Here is a 17408-nt window from a genome sequence, read left to right as displayed (position 1 = left end):
CTTCATTTTAGTGTTATCTCAAATGATATAAACATTATCGATATAATAATTTTTTTTTATCATAATATTTAAAATTTAAACATATTCATTATATTATATAAATACCACTGAATTAATATAACACTTTTTACTTGCCCATTGTGTTCCGTTAATTCGTGACTAGGGCTGTAAATGAATCAAGCCGATTCATGAGTTTTTTCGAGCTGACTCGTTAAATATTCGATTCATAATCTAACTTATCGAATTCGAACATATTCGAATTTTTTTCGAGTCGAACTCGAGCCAAAATTATTTTGTTCGATAGTCGCGAGTCGATCGCGATCATTAATATTTTATTAATATAATATAATTTTACATTAAATATACATATATTTCGAGCTTTCAAACCTTCATTTTCGAACCTTAATATCCGAGCAATAGTTCGAAATATCCGAGAAATAGTTCGAACAAAAAAAATTTAAAATTTTCAAGCTTCAAATTGAAAATAAACTTGAATATACTTAATTTGAGCTAAATTCGAATATTAAATTTTTACTAATATTCAGCTCGATTTAATTCGTTTACAGCTCTATTCTTGAGACATCAGTTTCTACAAACATTTTGACATGCTATATATCAGTAGTCTTTTCGGAAAATCTCTTCGATACTCCAACCTTGAAGTACCAAATCCCAAGCATTCAAAAAACAGCTAAACTAGAAAAAGAAACAAGAAATGAATCCAGAAACAAGAATACAACACCTCTATAGGCACGATTTGGATCGATTTCATTCAATTAAATAATGATGCAAAATGGCCACAAACCTCTATATATATGTGCGTACATATAGACAACGCAAAAAAATGATACCATAAAGCTTTGCTTCCAACTTAGCATTTCATATTACACATAAAATTATTAGAAATCAATTGCATTCCTCGAGAACGTCAGACACAAATTCACAACTATAAACGGCTAGTTTTTGGATTACAGAGTACTATGTCACAGAAGATTCAGGTTGCTTCTCTTTAGGAGCCGAGAGGTTTTCAAGGTTGATATCTCCGACACCTCTAGGTGGACCAATGCTGCATCGAGCTGTGTTATGTAATGCGATCGCATCCTTTATTTTCTGAAACTGCCATTGGTTTTTGGTGGTAGAAAGTTATTTCTTTGATGATCATATAGAAAAATTCATACAGTAGATAATACAGAATAAGTTGTATCTAAATGTGCCAATATCCACATACATTAGACTCTACATATTTCTTTTGCTCTTTAACAAAAAATAGTTATATAAAATATAATGCTTGTCGCACCACAGACCCACAAGCTCAATCTATGCGTAACTCCCACCATGGCACAGACTTGTAAATATTTTGATGCTTCTACCACAAACCAAGGTAGGACCGTGTTAGCACCATGTCAACTATTTCTATGGTTAGTTGTTTCCTTTCCATTTTTACTGAAACCCACAGAGGACCTTGCTAGAATAGATCAATTTTATGTTAATTAGGGTGACACTAAGAGACTTTGATATATTTACAAGTCAAAATATGTGGTACAGCATATGCCCAAAAAAAAAAAGTAGTTCAAATCTTGAATGGTCAGTGTAATCAAATGCAAATTCTTGAACCTCGGGTTTTAACATTAAAACACAAGTACTTAGATGAACAAAAATTGATGGAGAAACGTGCAGAAGAAGTTTTACTCACTTTGGCTAGGGAACAAGAGAAGGCCTCAAGCTGTCCATCTGCCCCACGGTAGAAGTGGAAATTAGGAAGAACCTTTACATTCAAACTTTTGCACATGGGCTTGTTTTCATCAAAATTAACTTTAAGGAACAAAATATCGGGATGTTCCTCGGCTGTTCTGCATAGCTGACAACGGAAAACTGAATTACACTTTTGCACTAGATTGAAAATCTGAAGACTTCATACTCTTTTATTACTTCTACCAGCTCTAGGACGAAGGACTTTCTAAGCCAAAAGGTGACTAGAGTGAGTAAGGCTAACTCTACTACGACACCTTCTCCGAGGACAATGAAAGCTCTCTTTTAGGCCCCCCTTAAGTCTTTTTTTGTTAGTTACAAGAATATATACTGATGTATTTATTTGAGGCATGGACATCACATGAGTTTGTAAATTAGGTTTAGTAATGAAGTAATAATTCACCATAGTCCACAAGTACACTTGCAAAATAGAAAAGGTGAAAATTGTCTGTCTCGTAAAATCTCTAGATATAATTTATTTAAAAATCTTTAGATTGCTATTTCTAAGTTTATATTGGTTTTGATCCCCAAAATAAATAAAATTCAATTTCATGCATTCTCATCCTGACTCCGATATCGGCAATTCCTAAAAAGAATAGAGGACCCATATCGTGGAGTATTTGACATTAGAGCAGTATTAAAGACTCCATCTGATTCCACACGTAAGAAACACACCCTAAAATTTGATCGAATGTAATTACATCTTGATGTATTAAAAAGATACTCGTTAAGCACCGAGCAAGCATTATCCTATCAAAGCCTATATTGCGCAAGAGATGTAAGATACTTGGATGAATATTACCTTAGGAAATAGTGCTCGACAAGAAGCACACCACGTCCCATAGAACTCAACTATAACCAACTTATCTCCAGCCTGACTCAAAGCATTCAAAAATTCTTGTGTGGAATGAATATCGATCATATTCGGACCCGCATTTCTTTCCCACCACTTGGGTGGCTCAGTTTCAGTAACAGTTGCTTGTATCTGATAATAGACACAAAGAGAATAGATGTCATTAACTGAAGAAAGAATGATGTATTATATGTACTTAGCATTGTTTTATAAATTTTTATAACATGATCATCCATTGTACAAATTTCAAATTATCAAGAGTTCACCATTCTCATAGAACACATGCAGAAGGTAGACCGTAACAAGAATAGAAACCATTTGTCCCAATCGAAGCATAATCCAGAAACTGTGGATCATTTTCCTACCGAGTGATCTAATTGTTGGCCACACATTATGGGTCATTAGATTTTCTTGTAACGACTTTGCCGCATTGTGTTTCAGGAAACTCGAACAAAAAACTGAACAAATGCTATAAATAGCAACAAGCTGTTTTTTGATAATGCAAACAAAAGAAACTTCAATCAAGGAGGAAAAGACATACATATAAATTAATCTATTTGAAGGATTTAAAACCCAACAGTTCAAATATTTCAAGCATTTACTGAAGATTTGATTTCAGAAAAAAATTGGCATTACAATAACCTTGCGTTACTTGGAACGAAAAAGATAACCCAATGAAAAAGATAACAATACTACATGCCAATTATGAGTGTGTTTGGATACATAAACTTTTTATAAGAAGAGCCTTTTTGGTTTCCAAAAAAAATGTTTTCTAGGTCTATCATTTAAAAAAACACGCTTACGAGCTGGTTTTAGGATTCAGCACTACCAAACAATAAATGAGATCCAGACTTTCGGTCAACAATCCGAACGGATCGGCAAGCATAACTTCATGTCAACCAAGAGTACAAAAAAATAAGTGTGCAAATAAAATGGGATTCTGACGCTTATTAAATTCAATGTGTATCAAACAGCATGAAGTACAATAGACCATACCAAACTATAGAAGATATCTAAGTCTTAATTGGACAATCTGCTCTGCTTATTTATTTTTAGAAAATTGTGCAACCATAAGGAAAAATTCAAAGCAATTCCAGCTACAGGTGATTCACCAACAGTGGGAGTAAATACACTTGTTTGTTAGCTTGCATCAAGTACTTATCCAATATTTAAAGAAACACAATATCGATAAATCACAATGGACAAGGAAACCAATCCCGTATTCTGGCACAACTGTATTTCAGCAAGAATCTAACTGACTACCTACCTTGGTCTCTTCAATCTGCTTACTTCAATGCCATTCAAAACCATTTACAGAAACTTTAACAGAAAATCGTACCTTCTTTGTCAAAAACTCATCATTTTGGCAAACATGCCTAATACATGGCATTTTCATCTAAACCAAATCCTTATTGACCATAGTGAACCATCAGGTTACAAGTAAGTGGATACAGAGGAAATGAGCCATCGCTGATGAATTATCTGGTTGAGGGTAAATGTCCCGGTAGCATGCAAGAAGGATTGTATTTTGTGAACCAATAAACAATTGAGCCAACTACAAGCTGTCGCATTTAAAATAGCATCTTTATCTAGATGACGAACTACCACTAGGAACTTAACAATCTACTAAATAATTAAGATGCTTAACTACCGCCGAAGGGAACAATTAAATCAGCAAATAATTCACAACACTGCTCAAATATATGTCCAGACAACACTAATTCAGTCATTCAGATAATTTGACGACCATGTGCACAACGACCGATCAGTTGGTTACCAATTGTAAACACCATGAACCCACAATCAGAAGCCATCAAGAAAAAAAGGTAGTGACACAGACAAATTTCATCAACAGAGGATTTCATCATATTCTAAGTCGACTAATAATAAAAAATTGCAAATTCATCATCAAAGTTCACAATCAATTAATGGCATACAGCCGCGCCAATCTCGGTAAGTAGAAACACTGATATCATTAAAAACATCAGGCCCATGTTACAACAAATTGAAAATTCAAGAAAGTCGAAGCCTTTACCTTGAAAGATGCTAATTGCTTGCTGGATTTGAAGGGATTTGGGGATAAAAATTCACCACCAACAGATGAGATATCTGAAACAGAAACAATCCTTCTGTGTAATCTCTGGCTGAAAGAAAGGGCCCTTTGCGATGAATTCAAAGACGAAGAAAACGCTGTTAAAATAGAAGAAGAAAAGCTCGGAGAATTGCAAGACAATTTCATCAAATCGGCCATTAAACACACAGACAAGTATGTCGGGAACAAGAAATTCTTGTTTTACAGTTGGGTTTGTGCGGGAAATACTATAGGCGTCTGTGCGTTTCTGTGTTACATCAACGGAAAGAAAAATGGGGGGATTTTTTCCTGGTTCCTCGCACACTTTTCTTGTGTGCGAGTTTGTGAATTTGGAGGCACGGGGAGTGTGCAGTTAGCTGAAAAAGAAAGAAATTTGTGTGAACCAGAATGGAGGAAGCATCGGGAAAAAATGTGGGTAATGCACCGTAGTCTTTCTTGCTACGGTCGACTCAAAACTAAATAAATATAAATTTTAATATATATTTAGAATCTTTTATAAATTAAAAGTTAACATTGATAATAATTTTCTTTAATCTAACTTCATATTTGATATTAATTTTTTCGTATTCCATTTCATGAAAGTAAGAATAGTGTGGCAAAATATTCCTGTAACTTGTTTCTCCATGGGTTTGGAGCCCGTGGTGAAAATCCGAAACAAGAAGGTATCGTAGACTAATTTCAAGTTCAAATTCAAAGAACTTTTTGAATGAGACGGATACAAAGATATCATATTCATCTCTTAATCCATCCTATTGTGTTTGGAATTTGTATTGAAAAAGAATAAACTGCGGTTATATGATGTAAATTAATGAGCATTAAGTTGACATAAAGATATAAAATATATCTATGTCAGTGTAAATTAATGAGCATTAGGTCAATTAGAAGGGGTGTGAACTGATTATGTTATTCTTTGATTTGAAGGCTGATATAGAGTTAGCATCATTTGGGAAAACCCCAGAGAAATTGAAAGGTTCTGGCTCTTTCCTCATGAACGTGTTTGGTGTGCTTGCTGGAAAGGGACCAAAACGTGTGGGAGCTCTATATGTGACTTGTTAACTTTTTAAAATATATTTCAAGCTCGGGACAGTCCATTTATGTCGCAGTGTGATACGAAGTATTGAAACGGCTGGAATTTTTGACTTTGAGGAGTTTCTTGTCAGGGATAAGGTCACTTACATGTATTACACTGGTTGATTGGAGGTATACAATGAAAACTTTCCGGCTGCAGACCATAAGTTATCATATGCATTAATACACTGCAATGATCGGAAAGAAGAAAACATAAGGTCCGGTTAGCGCCTTCATTTCTTTACATGTAATTAATAAATCTTAATGGGGTAGAATTTGGAATATCTCAAAGCATTTCCTAATTTTATTTACTATGCACCTGAATTTCAATGGTAGATCTAGTGCTCTAAACGATGTGGTTCACAATTATGCCAATCCTTTCACAATATCTCTATATAACTTTTTCTTCCTCTTAGTTAGACAGTTTGCTGACAAGTATGAAATTGATTATCTGTGGAATATCACGGGTTTTACTAGAAAATTCATCTTATTTCAAATTTCCAGCTGCTTAAGTTGCATTTTTTAGTTCCCAATTTAGCATGATACTGAAATTTTTTTATACTTGTGAAATTTACTTCTTGAAACTTCTGCAGTACAGCTATGTTGTGCTTGCTCTCAGTAGAGGCGATCTTCGACTTCTAAGACATGCCTTTCAGGAACACGAGGACAGGTATCTTCAGATTCCTTGAACACAGGTTGCTAAGTATTACGATGATCAATCGTCTTTCAGTGCTTGACCTTATATGTCATTATCAGGTTCTTGAGATCGGCGTTTGTTCTACAAAAGTTAGAACTTCAAGTTTACCAACGATTGATTAAAAAAAATGTAAGTTATCACACATCAACTTAGTTTGGATGAAACTAGCATCCATTTTAAACATCTATTTTGAACCATTCTGGCAGTTGCATCATTCAAAAGCAGAAGGATCCGAATAAAGCTCACCAGGTCAAGTTAGATGTAATTGTTAAAGCGCTAAAATGGCTTGAGATCAACATGGATCTTGATGAGGTAATTTTCCTCAAATGTTCGATTTGTCTTGCGCCTTCTGCTCTTTGATACACTCTATCTTGCTCAGGTGGAGTGCCGAATGTCCATTCTAATACACAAGAACTCGTGAAAGGGTATTTTGCTCACAAGAGTAAAGTCCGCTGTTCGGAGCAAACAAGACCCGTTTCCTAAATTAAACGGCAAACCTGTTACTTACCCATAGATATTCATCAAAATCTACTACACCACATGTCAGCTTTAGTGCACAACATGTTCGAAGTTAACAATCTGTTACGTTACAAAGGGTCAGTTTGGGGCTTTTCCCAATCCACATTTGTAATAGAGTAGGTCTCTTGTGAGACGGTCTCACGAATCTTTATCTGTGAGACGGGTCAATCGACTCAATCCTACCAATATTCACAATAAAAAGTGATACTCTTAGCATAAAAAGTAATACTTTTTCATGGATGACCCAAATAAGAGATCCGTCTCACAAAATATGACCAGTGAGACCGTCTCACACAAGTTTTTGCTAACTTTTGTATGAATAATATGTGTTTCTTTTTCTTTTCTTTTAAATGAGGATCGAATTGTGTTCCGAGATCCACTGCAAGACATATGTGGCGCATAAATTCTTTTATTTTCAACGTCGTGAAACCCTTTATTCAAATATTTCACAAAAATAATATAATTTTATATGAATTTTTGTAAGTTATTCGTTACATTTGTAATTATAATTTGTAACAAGTTAATTAATCATACTGTAAATACACAATAAATAAATAAATAAATAAATAAATAAATAATTAATTAATTAAATGAACTACCTCATGAGATTATTGCACATTCGTTTATGTTGAATGTATGATTGTATGATACATACTCTGATTATATGCTATGAATCAAGTTAATGATAAAACTGGCTCAACGAACTACTTGAACTCAACTCGAAAATTCAGTAGATTATTTTCGAGGTTCAAATCAAGTTCAACTCCTTTGAACTCCAATTCATCGTGCATGTTCTTCTGATTGAATTTTGGTCTTAAGAGAGCTGTGTGGTTGATTCCCCCTCCCCCTAATCGGTACCTAGACAAAAGAATAGTCGATATAGATGGTAATTAAAATTATGCGACAAACAATTATTCTAGCTAGCTTGTATAACATTTATTGGGTAAGATTCTAAATATTCGGGATTGTAGGGTGACTATTTTAGTTTCCCAGTATTTTGGAGTAGGTCTCAACCGGCTCACGGATATATTTCATATTACTTTTTCATAGGTCTGACTCGAGTCAAGTAGGAGATTCGTCTCAGCAATTTAACCTGGGAAATGCGTGAGACGGTTTAATAGGAGTTTCTGTGTATATTTTGATGTAACAACTATAATTTAAGCTTCTATTTTAATTTTTTTGGGTAACAAAAAGAAATGATGTATTAGGAAAAAAAGCAAAGGAGGAAGATATATAGGCAGAGTGTATGAATAAGCTTCAATTATTTGAAAAGGGAGATACAAGATGATGCAATTTTTGGTAGACAGTATTGTCTATATCAAGCTACATCACCCATTAAGAAAAATTTTGAGACCAAAAATTTGCTATGTTGCTTAATCAGACAACATAGTTTAGCAAAAAAAAAAAAAGCAGACCTCATCTATATATGAATTTCCCGTTGAACTGTAAGTTGTTACTCGGTTAGTGTTCTTTCATCAATGTGATTTGGAATAGTGAAGAAAAAATCATTTTCTTCAGACTTTTTCTTCCTGTAAAGCATTCAAAGTTATCAGAGAAGAAAAGAGAGATTAACACAAGCCATATTTTTTTAGGAAAAGAAAGGGGTATTTTTTACTTTTAAAAAAGAAAATACCGGGGTTCCTTTTTCCAGGTGAGAAGAACTAGTACTCCAAAACCAAGAATCACAGCAATTTTGATAGCCTGCCAAAAAAATAAAATGATATAAACTAAAAGTCGGTAAATTTTCTGCTGAACGTTATGTCCATTCGCAATGAAACTGATTATAAAAGGAAAGATTGAGTTGGATACAGATATTTAATCCATGATATCAACCTGAATAGGCCATCAGGCCATCATTCATATGTCCAAACTAACAATGATCTGATGTGCAAGGCATTACCTGCCCAATTAGTATGTTACAGGAGTCGTCAGGAAAGCTACCAGGTTCTGGCATATTACCAATGTCCGTTTCATGTATTTCATATTGCTGACACAAAACAATAACATATGCATATATCATACTATGTTATGATCCATTCATAGATGCATTTTTGAAGCTGCAAATACTGTAACTCATAACACAACTATACGAGTAGCTGAGGCGCTTTTTTGCAACTTTTCGAAAATGAAACCTTGCAGGAGATGACAGTAGAATCTTAATTACAAAACTGAGGATACTATACCTGCTCCAAGATTTCTGACTCCAAAGAAACCTCCTTTTCTTGGTGGGCATTGGCTTCAACATGTTGAAGCTCTACTATTTTCATCACTTGGTTGCCAGCAGTTGTGATACATAAACGCCCCACATTGTGCGGGAATATCCATAAACCAGAGCTTTCAGGGGAATTATATTCTTCTTTATCAAAGTCCAGCAATTCTGGTTTCTGATCTGAAGTCCCTTGAATATCCGTAACTTTTGAACCTTCAAGACCTGTTTTTGTCTTACATTCTTTTTCTTCTACAGCTGAAGGATCAGAAGAATCATAAGCTTCTATTTCTTTAGATTGTACTTCGAACTCTCTTCCCAAACATGTAGCTGTTTCTGAAACTGGTTGCCTCGTTTGATAAACCGGTGATCTATCACTTTCTTCCCCACTGAGTTCCATTGGAGCAACAGTTGACTCCAAATCCTTGGGGGCCAAGGATGGTTCGGTGTGACTTGAATCTAAGTCTCCTAGTCCACCAACACTTGGTATCATTTGATTCAAGTGTCCTGTAAACAGGGTATCCTCAAATTCTCTTGAACTTTGATCAGTCAATTTACCGACGCCCTTCCCATCCTTGTCCTCCAAATAACCTTCCTTTCCAGCTATACTCTGTTCAGGTTGTGCCGATGCTGCCCATTCAAGGAATGTTTCCACATCCCGCTCCAGTATATCGGAACTTGTTAAAGCAACTGGTGATCTAATACTTTCTTCTACAGTAGGTCCCTCTGAAGTATTTTCACTCGACTCCATTAGGTCTGGAAAAGGTTGGGAGACACTTGAAACAAGATCATCTTGTCCACCGACATTTTTTAGGTTTTGACTCAAGTTTTCAGTAAGATGGGCAGCCTCGGGTTTTCTCAAACTTTGATTGGTATATTGAGCGACACCCTTTTCATTTTGACCCTGTAAAGAATGTTCCTTTCTAACTACTATCTGTTCAGGTAGTACAGAAGCAGGCCTTTTGAGGGATTTAACATCCTGCTTGGGAAAAATCTAATTTTTTTATCGGAACCAGAAAGAAGTATTATATATGAGGGAAAAAACCTCTCTACAAACTAAAAAATCATACAAGCACCTTAAGTTGACCACTCTCAAATGCGCTTATCATTTTCCTCACACTGCTTGGGGCTTTCTCCATGTGATCTGGATCATTTAACTTGACAACAGGCAATTCCATTTCAAATTTCTCAGCTGGTGTGGTTTTGTGTTCTTGAGACGATTGTGTTTCTGTTTCGCGTGAAAAAGTAGACGAGGGAAGCATCTCGACTGCAATCTGCAGCATTCTAAACAGGAGAGCTTGACTATAAGGTGTAACCCAAAATCTGTTCATTTTATTTACTTTGTCAATAAACAATTTACTGACTGCTTATTTCTTAACTGGGGTTTCGGTTTCTTGGATGATTTCTTGATCCTTTTGGTAACTAGATGTTGAGCCAACAGAGGATGCTTCAGAACTCGTTGGCGAATCGGCTGGTGAGGCTTCAGCTTCACGGCTCACCACTTCTGTTTCGAAATTCGTTTGTGAATCTTGAAAAAGGAATCAGTCTTAAATAATCACACACTTCTCCAAAGAGGAAGCTTTGATAGCATTTGCTATAAATATCCCAAATGAGAACTAACCTGAGACATTCTGTTCACTATGAGTGGATTTCTCTTCAGAATTACGAGTCAAACTAGTGCTTTCTGAACGACCAAGGTTAATGTTGGAGGTGGTTGCAAGATTCTTTTTTATAGCAGATTCTCTCTTGAAGTAAACAAAAACAGAAGATAATAATCTCATAAGTTCGCGGACTTCTGTTTTGAAACTAATGATTCTATAAGTTTTATTGATGATTTTTTTATTGTTTCAGCTTCATTAGGGTGAGTTCAGAAGAACAAGATCTAGTTAACAAGCTTACAATTTGATGAAGCAGAAAATGATACAAATGACGATTCTGCTTTATTACAAGGTAGTAATCAATTGTGTTTCTGCTTCTGATGTAGTGGAAAAGAACATGACATTATTTCTAAGCACATTTGAAATAATCCTAGAATTCTTGACAATGATCTAATGTCAGGTCAGACACTCTACTTAGTATATCACCCCTGTAGACCACGTGGTCTAGTAAAATATGCTAGAGTTGAGCTATGCAACCCTAACTGCGAATGGGAGGTCAACACATCAACACCTTGATTATTTCTTCAGTATATGCAAAAATGTTTTTCAAACACACTTAGCATCACATAGGAATGAAGAATGATTAAGAGGTACCACACCATAACACGAATGCGATTTTTCTCTTCGTCGTTGAGGACAAATCGTAATTTCAAATGTACTTGCCCGCCTCCTTCAAGCGAGAAAACATCATCCCATGTTCCCTTCTGAATTATTTGAATTATCCTAATGCCTATGCACGATGGAAAAAACAATTCAATTGTTATCAGGAAAATGAATAGGGTGACCTGAGTCTAATTAGAATACTGATATATAAATGCACCTGTATATGCTATTTCATTTTCTTCGTCATCCACAAGTGTAACAGCCAATTCCTCGGTAAGTTTAGCAACAGGGCTGTAAAAGATCAGTACTTTTTTTGTTCATCACACCTCCAAAATTTCTAAAGAAATCACATTTTAACCAAGTTTAGAGTCATTACAATAAGAAATCTCCCTTGTCCCGAGTCCGGTTACATCTTTTCCCGATGGAAACTAATGGGGCAAAATAGAAAACAGTAAAGAAGACAGATAATCGAGGAACCCTTCAGTAAAAAAAATCAAAAAAATCATAAAATTCAAATTCGAAGTATTATACAAATGATTAATTCTTGCATCAGTGCTGGTTTGAGCAACTTACCTTTGACGGATATTGCAGAAGGGTCTGATGAAGAAGAAATGCCCTTGAATTCCAGAACTACGATAATAAACCAATAGCACAACATGGAGTTAAAATAGTAGAAGAAATCTGCATTGAAATGCGGTTATCTATTTATACCTGAAACTTGTATGGTTCCCGGCATTGGCTCCAAGAAAATATTACTATGTCAGACTCAACCTTCTTGGAGCTTAAATCAGCTAAATTCTGCATTTAGAAAATCGGAAACGTGACATACAATAAAAATAAGAATGGGTGGGTGCCGGTTGGATGAGGTTGGATGGAATTTAGAAGTAAGTGTGACTTTGATGGGGTCCATTTACTTCAGCAAAATTATTTACCACCTCAAAGTCCTCAAATCTACTGCTATATCTTTGTCTGATAATGGACATCTCAGCTCTGAAAATATCAAAACTAATAATCCCAGACAGAAATCTTGAATTTACCTTACCTTCATTCGTGATGGCTGTAAAAAATAAGGGTCAAGGTTTAATTTTTTATCCGAGTCTTTTTATCTGTGTTTTCCCCCTTTGATTGGCGGTCAACGACGGAGGAGTGTGGATTAGCGAATTTAGATTAAGTCGTCACTCATTTACGTCATTTTTATGGTTCGGTTACTCATGGCCATACGTCTACAAAGAAAATCATCAAGCTTGCTCTGCATCTTTTGAGATTTGCGATCAAAACATAAGACATACAAAACATTACAGTCTGTAGAGTACGAAATCACCTCTTTCCATCCGAATCACAAATTTGAAAAACGTACAAGAGTTCGGCTCTCTTAATAGTTCGAAACAAGATGCTCCTTGAGTCATATAATCCAAGAATATGATGCCACAGATAGCAGTAATGTCTCTAATGAAATATATATGCAGAGGGGCGAATCACAGTACAACTAACTGAAGCATGCTCTGTATACAAAGAACGTCCCACCACTCATCAAACACTTGGGATACTTTTTGCACGGAGAAACTCCTTAAGAATGGCTTTCTCTTTGTCTATCCGTAACTTCTTTTCTCGATTATTGGTTTTCACCATTCTTTTTTCTTCCAGCATCCACTTGAAAAGCTCACGTTGCTGATCCTCAGGAATAGGTTGTCGAACAATTACTGGTGGTGTAGTAGGCTGGATGAATATTGGTTCCTCGTCAGTGAGAGTGGTAACTGTAGTTGGAGTTGGAGTTGGAGTTGGAGTAACTTCAACCGTGGCTTCTTTTTTCTCTTTCACTCTTTCTTTCTTACCTGCCTGTGCGAACATGTAGGCTGGAAAAAGAAAAATGAATTATTTAAGCTTTTCAAGATATCAAAAGCTGCATATAAAGAGACGAAAGAATATTTAAAAGCTACATGTGGGCAAAAGTTGGATTAAATTGCACCCATAATGGAAGAAAAATCACTAATTAGCAAGTTCCGTAGCACTTCTGATATGCAATCTCGATTGTTAGAAAAAGAAATATCTGGTCTCAGAACAAAATCACACTTTCGATTACAGTAATTTAGAAAAGCCACCACAGAGGTAAAGCTTCCTCATACAAGCTATTTTGTAGTATAAGTTTTCAAGCAAGGGTACTAGATTTGACGGTTATAATTTAAGTATGAAGAATTCAAGATCTATTGCCAAAATAGTAATAATTGATACATGTGATGGAAAATCCTTCAATCATACGATTAAGCAACATACATTTCTTCATGATCTTCATACTTCCAAATAATGTTCCAGATGAATGTATCTTTACATAACAAGAACTATGAGATCTCGTACAAGGGTGATGGAGGGATCACACCATTCGAGCTCTTAACTTTAGCTGCATCTTACATAGGTGAATCCATGGAGGGCCATTATTCAAATAAATTCAAGTTGGATCCCAAAACTTTATTTTACTTAAATCTTGAGGAGGAATAACAAAATAATTATGTTGGCTAGATGGATGGCAGACTGCAGACAGACCTTGGGTGGGGAGAGATATGGCTTGGAATACAAAAATAAAAACTTAGAAAGGCGAGACTAAACTCCTATGTGAGATATTAATTGAGTGTACTTACCAAGTGAATTTTTTCACGAGTTAGCCAGGCTCCTAATCCGCGATTCCACATAGACAAAGAGCAAGCATGCACAATACGCACAAGCTATTTAACAACTCCAAATCATCCAACAAGATTCTAGTAAGAATAAAGCATCTAAGCCTAGAAAATTTAGATAAAAAATTTTAATATTTTTTTGTTGGTGGATCGTCAGACTTCATACTACTGCTGGATCCACCTCAATGTCTCTAGTTGACAGACTACATACGCAAAGCGGGTTCAAATTCGTGAGAGACCCACGGAAAGTCTGTCGAGGTATGATCAAATTATGGTAATTATATGTATTTATTGTACGTAGCAAAACAAGTATGCATGTCCACAATCTTGGAAATAATCGACGTTTCGTTTTACAATCGCCTAACATACATAAACATAAGAACGAGAAAATCACAAAAAAGCTAATGCTGCAAATCTCACATCAAAATGTAGGTTCTGACACAAACACCTCGTATGCATCATTGCAAGAATTCAAAGCAATGAAAAAAAAACTGTCCAAGTAAAGTTCAAACAGACAAACCACATAAAGACCATAGTGGAGGCTCAAGTAACTCATAAGTTCACTTCACAATGCCAATATTTCTCGAATGCAAAACCCAAGAAAGTGAGACAAACCTCCAAGACCGAAGTTTCCGATGAGAAAAACCCGCCAAAGGATCTTGTAACGATTAACAGCAGCTCCACCTGAAATCTGATTCTCCAGTTTCCTCTCTTCCATTTGCTTGTTCGTGAAGAAATTCGTGTTGGCAATTTGATTATATGTGCAACGTTGATGTCGCATCTCTTTAGGCTTTATGGTCTTGGGCCAATGAAAAACAGAAGGAGAAGTCGAACAGGCCAAGCCTATCGGGCCATGTAACTGCAAGAGAGTGGCCCTTATCATGGGACTGATTTAAATGGGCCTATTTGATAAAGGCCAGACCGGCCCACAATCACACCTTCGTTTATTTTTATTTTTTAATATATAAATATTGGATTAAAATTTTTTAATTCAGCAATTTACTTCAATTTATTGTACGCGAGAACTGAGAACATTAAAAGCAGTATCTAAGAGAAGATTAAAATATTTATATTGAAATACTAATTAATTAATGTTTAGTAACAATTAAAAATAAGAGTAACTATCTTGTGAGACAATCTCATAAATCTTTATCTGTGAGACGGGTCAACCCTACCGATATTCACAATAAAAAATAATACTCTTAGCATAAAAAATAATATTTTTTCATAGATGACCCAAATAAGAGAATCGTCTCACAAAATACGATCCATGAGATCGTCTCACACAAGTTTTTGCCTAAAAATAATGGACTACGATATGAACTCGCACAATTATCTTTTATGCGTCACTTCTTTTTTAATTTATGTTTAAGATATGTTGGATAATAATTTTATTAATATTGTGTATAACTTTCGCACTAAAATCTTAGGATTAATATTATATCTATTATTAAGTAAGGGAAATTCTGAAATATTAAGAATTAAGAGATTGATTTGAATTATAAAAGTTTGCATGTGAGCCATATATATGCATGAGAAGTAATAATAATTAATTAAATATACAAATAATAAACACATGGTTTATAATTAAAGTACTTAATTCATTGAAATGGAAATCAGAAGTTTTATGGATGAAGTATGAACAAGAGATCCATATCAGGTTATTCACTTGTACAAGTTCATCCATAATTTTACAATTTATTTTGCCACTTAATTATTAAATTAACTCAAAAAACAAAATCAACCAAATCTCATTCATCACCATATCTTCNAAAAAAAAAAAAAAAAAAAAAAAAAAAAAAAAAAAAACAGACTCACACATTTTTAATCCTATCTTGGATCATGAAACAAATAACTAAGTAACCTCATTTGTTGATATATTTAGCTCAACCATGAATGAGACCGGAAGATAGAGCCATAAGCAGAATGGCAGCATCCTTCTCATCCTGCGGGAACACTCGTTGGAACGACAAGTTCTTGCTCAATTTTATCAAGAAATCCTCGAGATTGAGCTTCTTCGGTACATTGGATGATGACGATGATCCGTCAGCAGTTGCGGTAATTTTGCTGCGTTTCTTGAATTTTGAATCTTGCCCATGCCAGATTTTGCTGATCTTTTGTTTGTTTTGCGGTTGCACCTTGATCTTCAACACTGGTGGCGGCCGGCGATTAGCCGCAGCATCCATGACTGTAGCGGCCGCCGCCGCCGCAGCTGCGGCCATGGCCCTCCTCGCTTTCCTTTGTCGAATTCCGCACGCGTTACAAAGGGACTGCATGAACAAACACGATTTATAATGTGATCTTATATATTTCCCCAAAGAAAAAAGGCGAAAATATAGAATTAAAAAAGAGATTTTTCTGTAGCCACAAACTTTTTTTTAAAAAAAATTTCCCTGACAGGCTAGCTATCTTAACTATTTTGACTAGGTAGATAGCATGCATGGTACTGATGATCTATCTATCTATACACACACACACACACGCAACACAAGAAGGAAAAGAATTATGCCTTGGGTCCTTTGGGGCCACTTCTCCAAAGAGGAGTCTTCGTTGTGTTGCAATCAGAACAAACCCTAATCGTGGGGGTGGTGTTAACAACAATATTGCAAGAACTGTTGCTGCTTAAATCAGTTTCCAAAGAAAAAGATGGCCGCAGTTTCTGATCCTCAAGAACCTTGTTTCTGCCACTTGTATTTATTTTTACAGCCACCCGATCCTCCTCCACATTCATCTTCGTTTCGCGCATCGACTCAACTCTGGATGGTTTCCACTTCATGGGATCGCTCCAAAGAGTTAATTTTAAGCAACTACGAGCCTTACCATTAATGGTATCGTCGTCGTATGGCGATCCACCATGATACGAATAGCAATCATCCTATGATCAAGATTGGAAAATCATGGTGAATCAAAAATAAAATATTACTTGTAAAATAAAATTTCAACTTGAGAAAGACCCTTTGCCCTACCTCGGGATGGTGATGAGGCTGATAAAACTGATGATAATTATAACATCTAGTAGGATCTCGATCCGTTGAATCGAAGAAAACTTGGCATGAAAAACGAGGGTTGTGATCTTGATGATCTTCATCGATCTGCTCTCCATCGAAAGGTGAAGGAGAAATGTTTAAGTTCATGATTATGTTAGAGTAGCTAAGCTAGCAATGGATGAGGGTTTGTAAGTTGAGAGATGTCAAAGGTGGATCACAAATGATTTATAGCGAAGAAAACAAACCAGATCGATCGAATATATTTCAAATCTTTATTAAATATATTGTTATATTTTTTACGTATGTAATA

At 35.4% G+C, this 17408-nt stretch overlaps 3 protein-coding genes across 11 annotated transcripts; all 3 read right to left on the bottom strand.

The window, feature by feature from the left end:
- Window positions 1-742: 742 nt before the first annotated feature.
- LOC140961986 (thioredoxin-like 2, chloroplastic) lies at window positions 743-5122 on the bottom strand. Its single transcript, XM_073420802.1, has 4 exons — window positions 4635-5122; window positions 2549-2731; window positions 1691-1855; window positions 743-1113 (listed from the first exon to the last, which is right to left on the bottom strand). Exons 1-4 carry the CDS (start codon window positions 4848-4850, stop codon window positions 976-978), a joined length of 702 nt encoding a protein of 233 aa, XP_073276903.1. The 5' UTR covers window positions 4851-5122; the 3' UTR covers window positions 743-975.
- A 2435-nt stretch (window positions 5123-7557) lies between these two features.
- On the bottom strand, window positions 7558-12962 carry LOC140961346 (uncharacterized). Of its 9 annotated transcripts, none has more exons than XM_073419810.1 (13): window positions 12764-12962; window positions 12154-12691; window positions 12016-12072; window positions 11819-11870; window positions 11660-11733; window positions 11439-11569; window positions 10803-10926; window positions 10561-10709; window positions 10258-10455; window positions 9159-10160; window positions 8876-8962; window positions 8609-8676; window positions 7558-7833 (listed from the first exon to the last, which is right to left on the bottom strand). In XM_073419810.1, exons 2-13 carry the CDS (start codon window positions 12176-12178, stop codon window positions 7680-7682), a joined length of 2121 nt encoding a protein of 706 aa, XP_073275911.1. In that variant the 5' UTR covers window positions 12179-12691; window positions 12764-12962; the 3' UTR covers window positions 7558-7679. The 9 variants fall into 9 exon arrangements, 8 of the variants coding, with proteins under 8 accessions (XP_073275911.1, XP_073275910.1, XP_073275914.1 ...); XM_073419812.1 differs by lacking the exon at window positions 12764-12962 and adding an exon at window positions 8391-8504 and having other exon boundaries at window positions 7670-7833; window positions 12154-12705; XM_073419809.1 differs by lacking the exon at window positions 12764-12962 and having other exon boundaries at window positions 12154-12712.
- A 2955-nt stretch (window positions 12963-15917) lies between these two features.
- Window positions 15918-17314, bottom strand: LOC140962186 (uncharacterized). Its single transcript, XM_073421077.1, has 3 exons — window positions 17078-17314; window positions 16621-16986; window positions 15918-16381 (listed from the first exon to the last, which is right to left on the bottom strand). The coding sequence occupies exons 1-3, from the start codon at window positions 17243-17245 to the stop codon at window positions 15998-16000; spliced, it is 918 nt and encodes a 305-aa protein (XP_073277178.1). The 5' UTR covers window positions 17246-17314; the 3' UTR covers window positions 15918-15997.
- Window positions 17315-17408: the final 94 nt, after the last annotated feature.

This window comes from Primulina huaijiensis, chromosome 16 (genome assembly GCF_012295235.1).
Source record: "Primulina huaijiensis isolate GDHJ02 chromosome 16, ASM1229523v2, whole genome shotgun sequence".
NCBI lineage: Eukaryota > Viridiplantae > Streptophyta > Magnoliopsida > Lamiales > Gesneriaceae > Primulina > Primulina huaijiensis.
The sequence above is the reverse complement of the archived record's forward strand: the minus strand, read 5'-3'. Positions and strand labels throughout refer to the sequence as shown.

Bases quoted from the DNA above. Each gene is read 5' to 3' on its own strand.
- LOC140961346 (XM_073419810.1), bottom strand. From the start codon at position 12,178: ATGCCGGGAACCATACAAGTTTCAG. The intron at 11,570-11,659 runs GTGCATTTATAT...CATCGTGCATAG, and splicing joins AAATGAAATAGCATATACAG to GCATTAGGATAATTCAAATA. The intron at 7,834-8,608 runs GTATTTTCTTTT...TCTTTTGTCTAG, and splicing joins ACCTGGAAAAAGGAACCCCG to GTACCGATTAGGGGGAGGGG.
- LOC140962186 (XM_073421077.1), bottom strand. From the start codon at position 17,245: ATGAACTTAAACATTTCTCCTTCACCTTTCGATGGAGAGCAGATCGAT. The intron at 16,987-17,077 runs GTAGGGCAAAGG...TCTTGATCATAG, and splicing joins AGCCTCATCACCATCCCGAG to GATGATTGCTATTCGTATCA. The intron at 16,382-16,620 runs GCATAATTCTTT...TTGTTCATGCAG, and splicing joins GTGGCCCCAAAGGACCCAAG to TCCCTTTGTAACGCGTGCGG.
- LOC140961986 (XM_073420802.1), bottom strand. From the start codon at position 4,850: ATGGCCGATTTGATGAAATTGTCTTGCAATTCTCCGAGCTTTTCTTCT. The intron at 2,732-4,634 runs GTAAAGGCTTCG...GTCTATTATCAG, and splicing joins AGCAATTAGCATCTTTCAAG to ATACAAGCAACTGTTACTGA. The intron at 1,856-2,548 runs GTAATATTCATC...TTCCGTTGTCAG, and splicing joins GTCGAGCACTATTTCCTAAG to CTATGCAGAACAGCCGAGGA.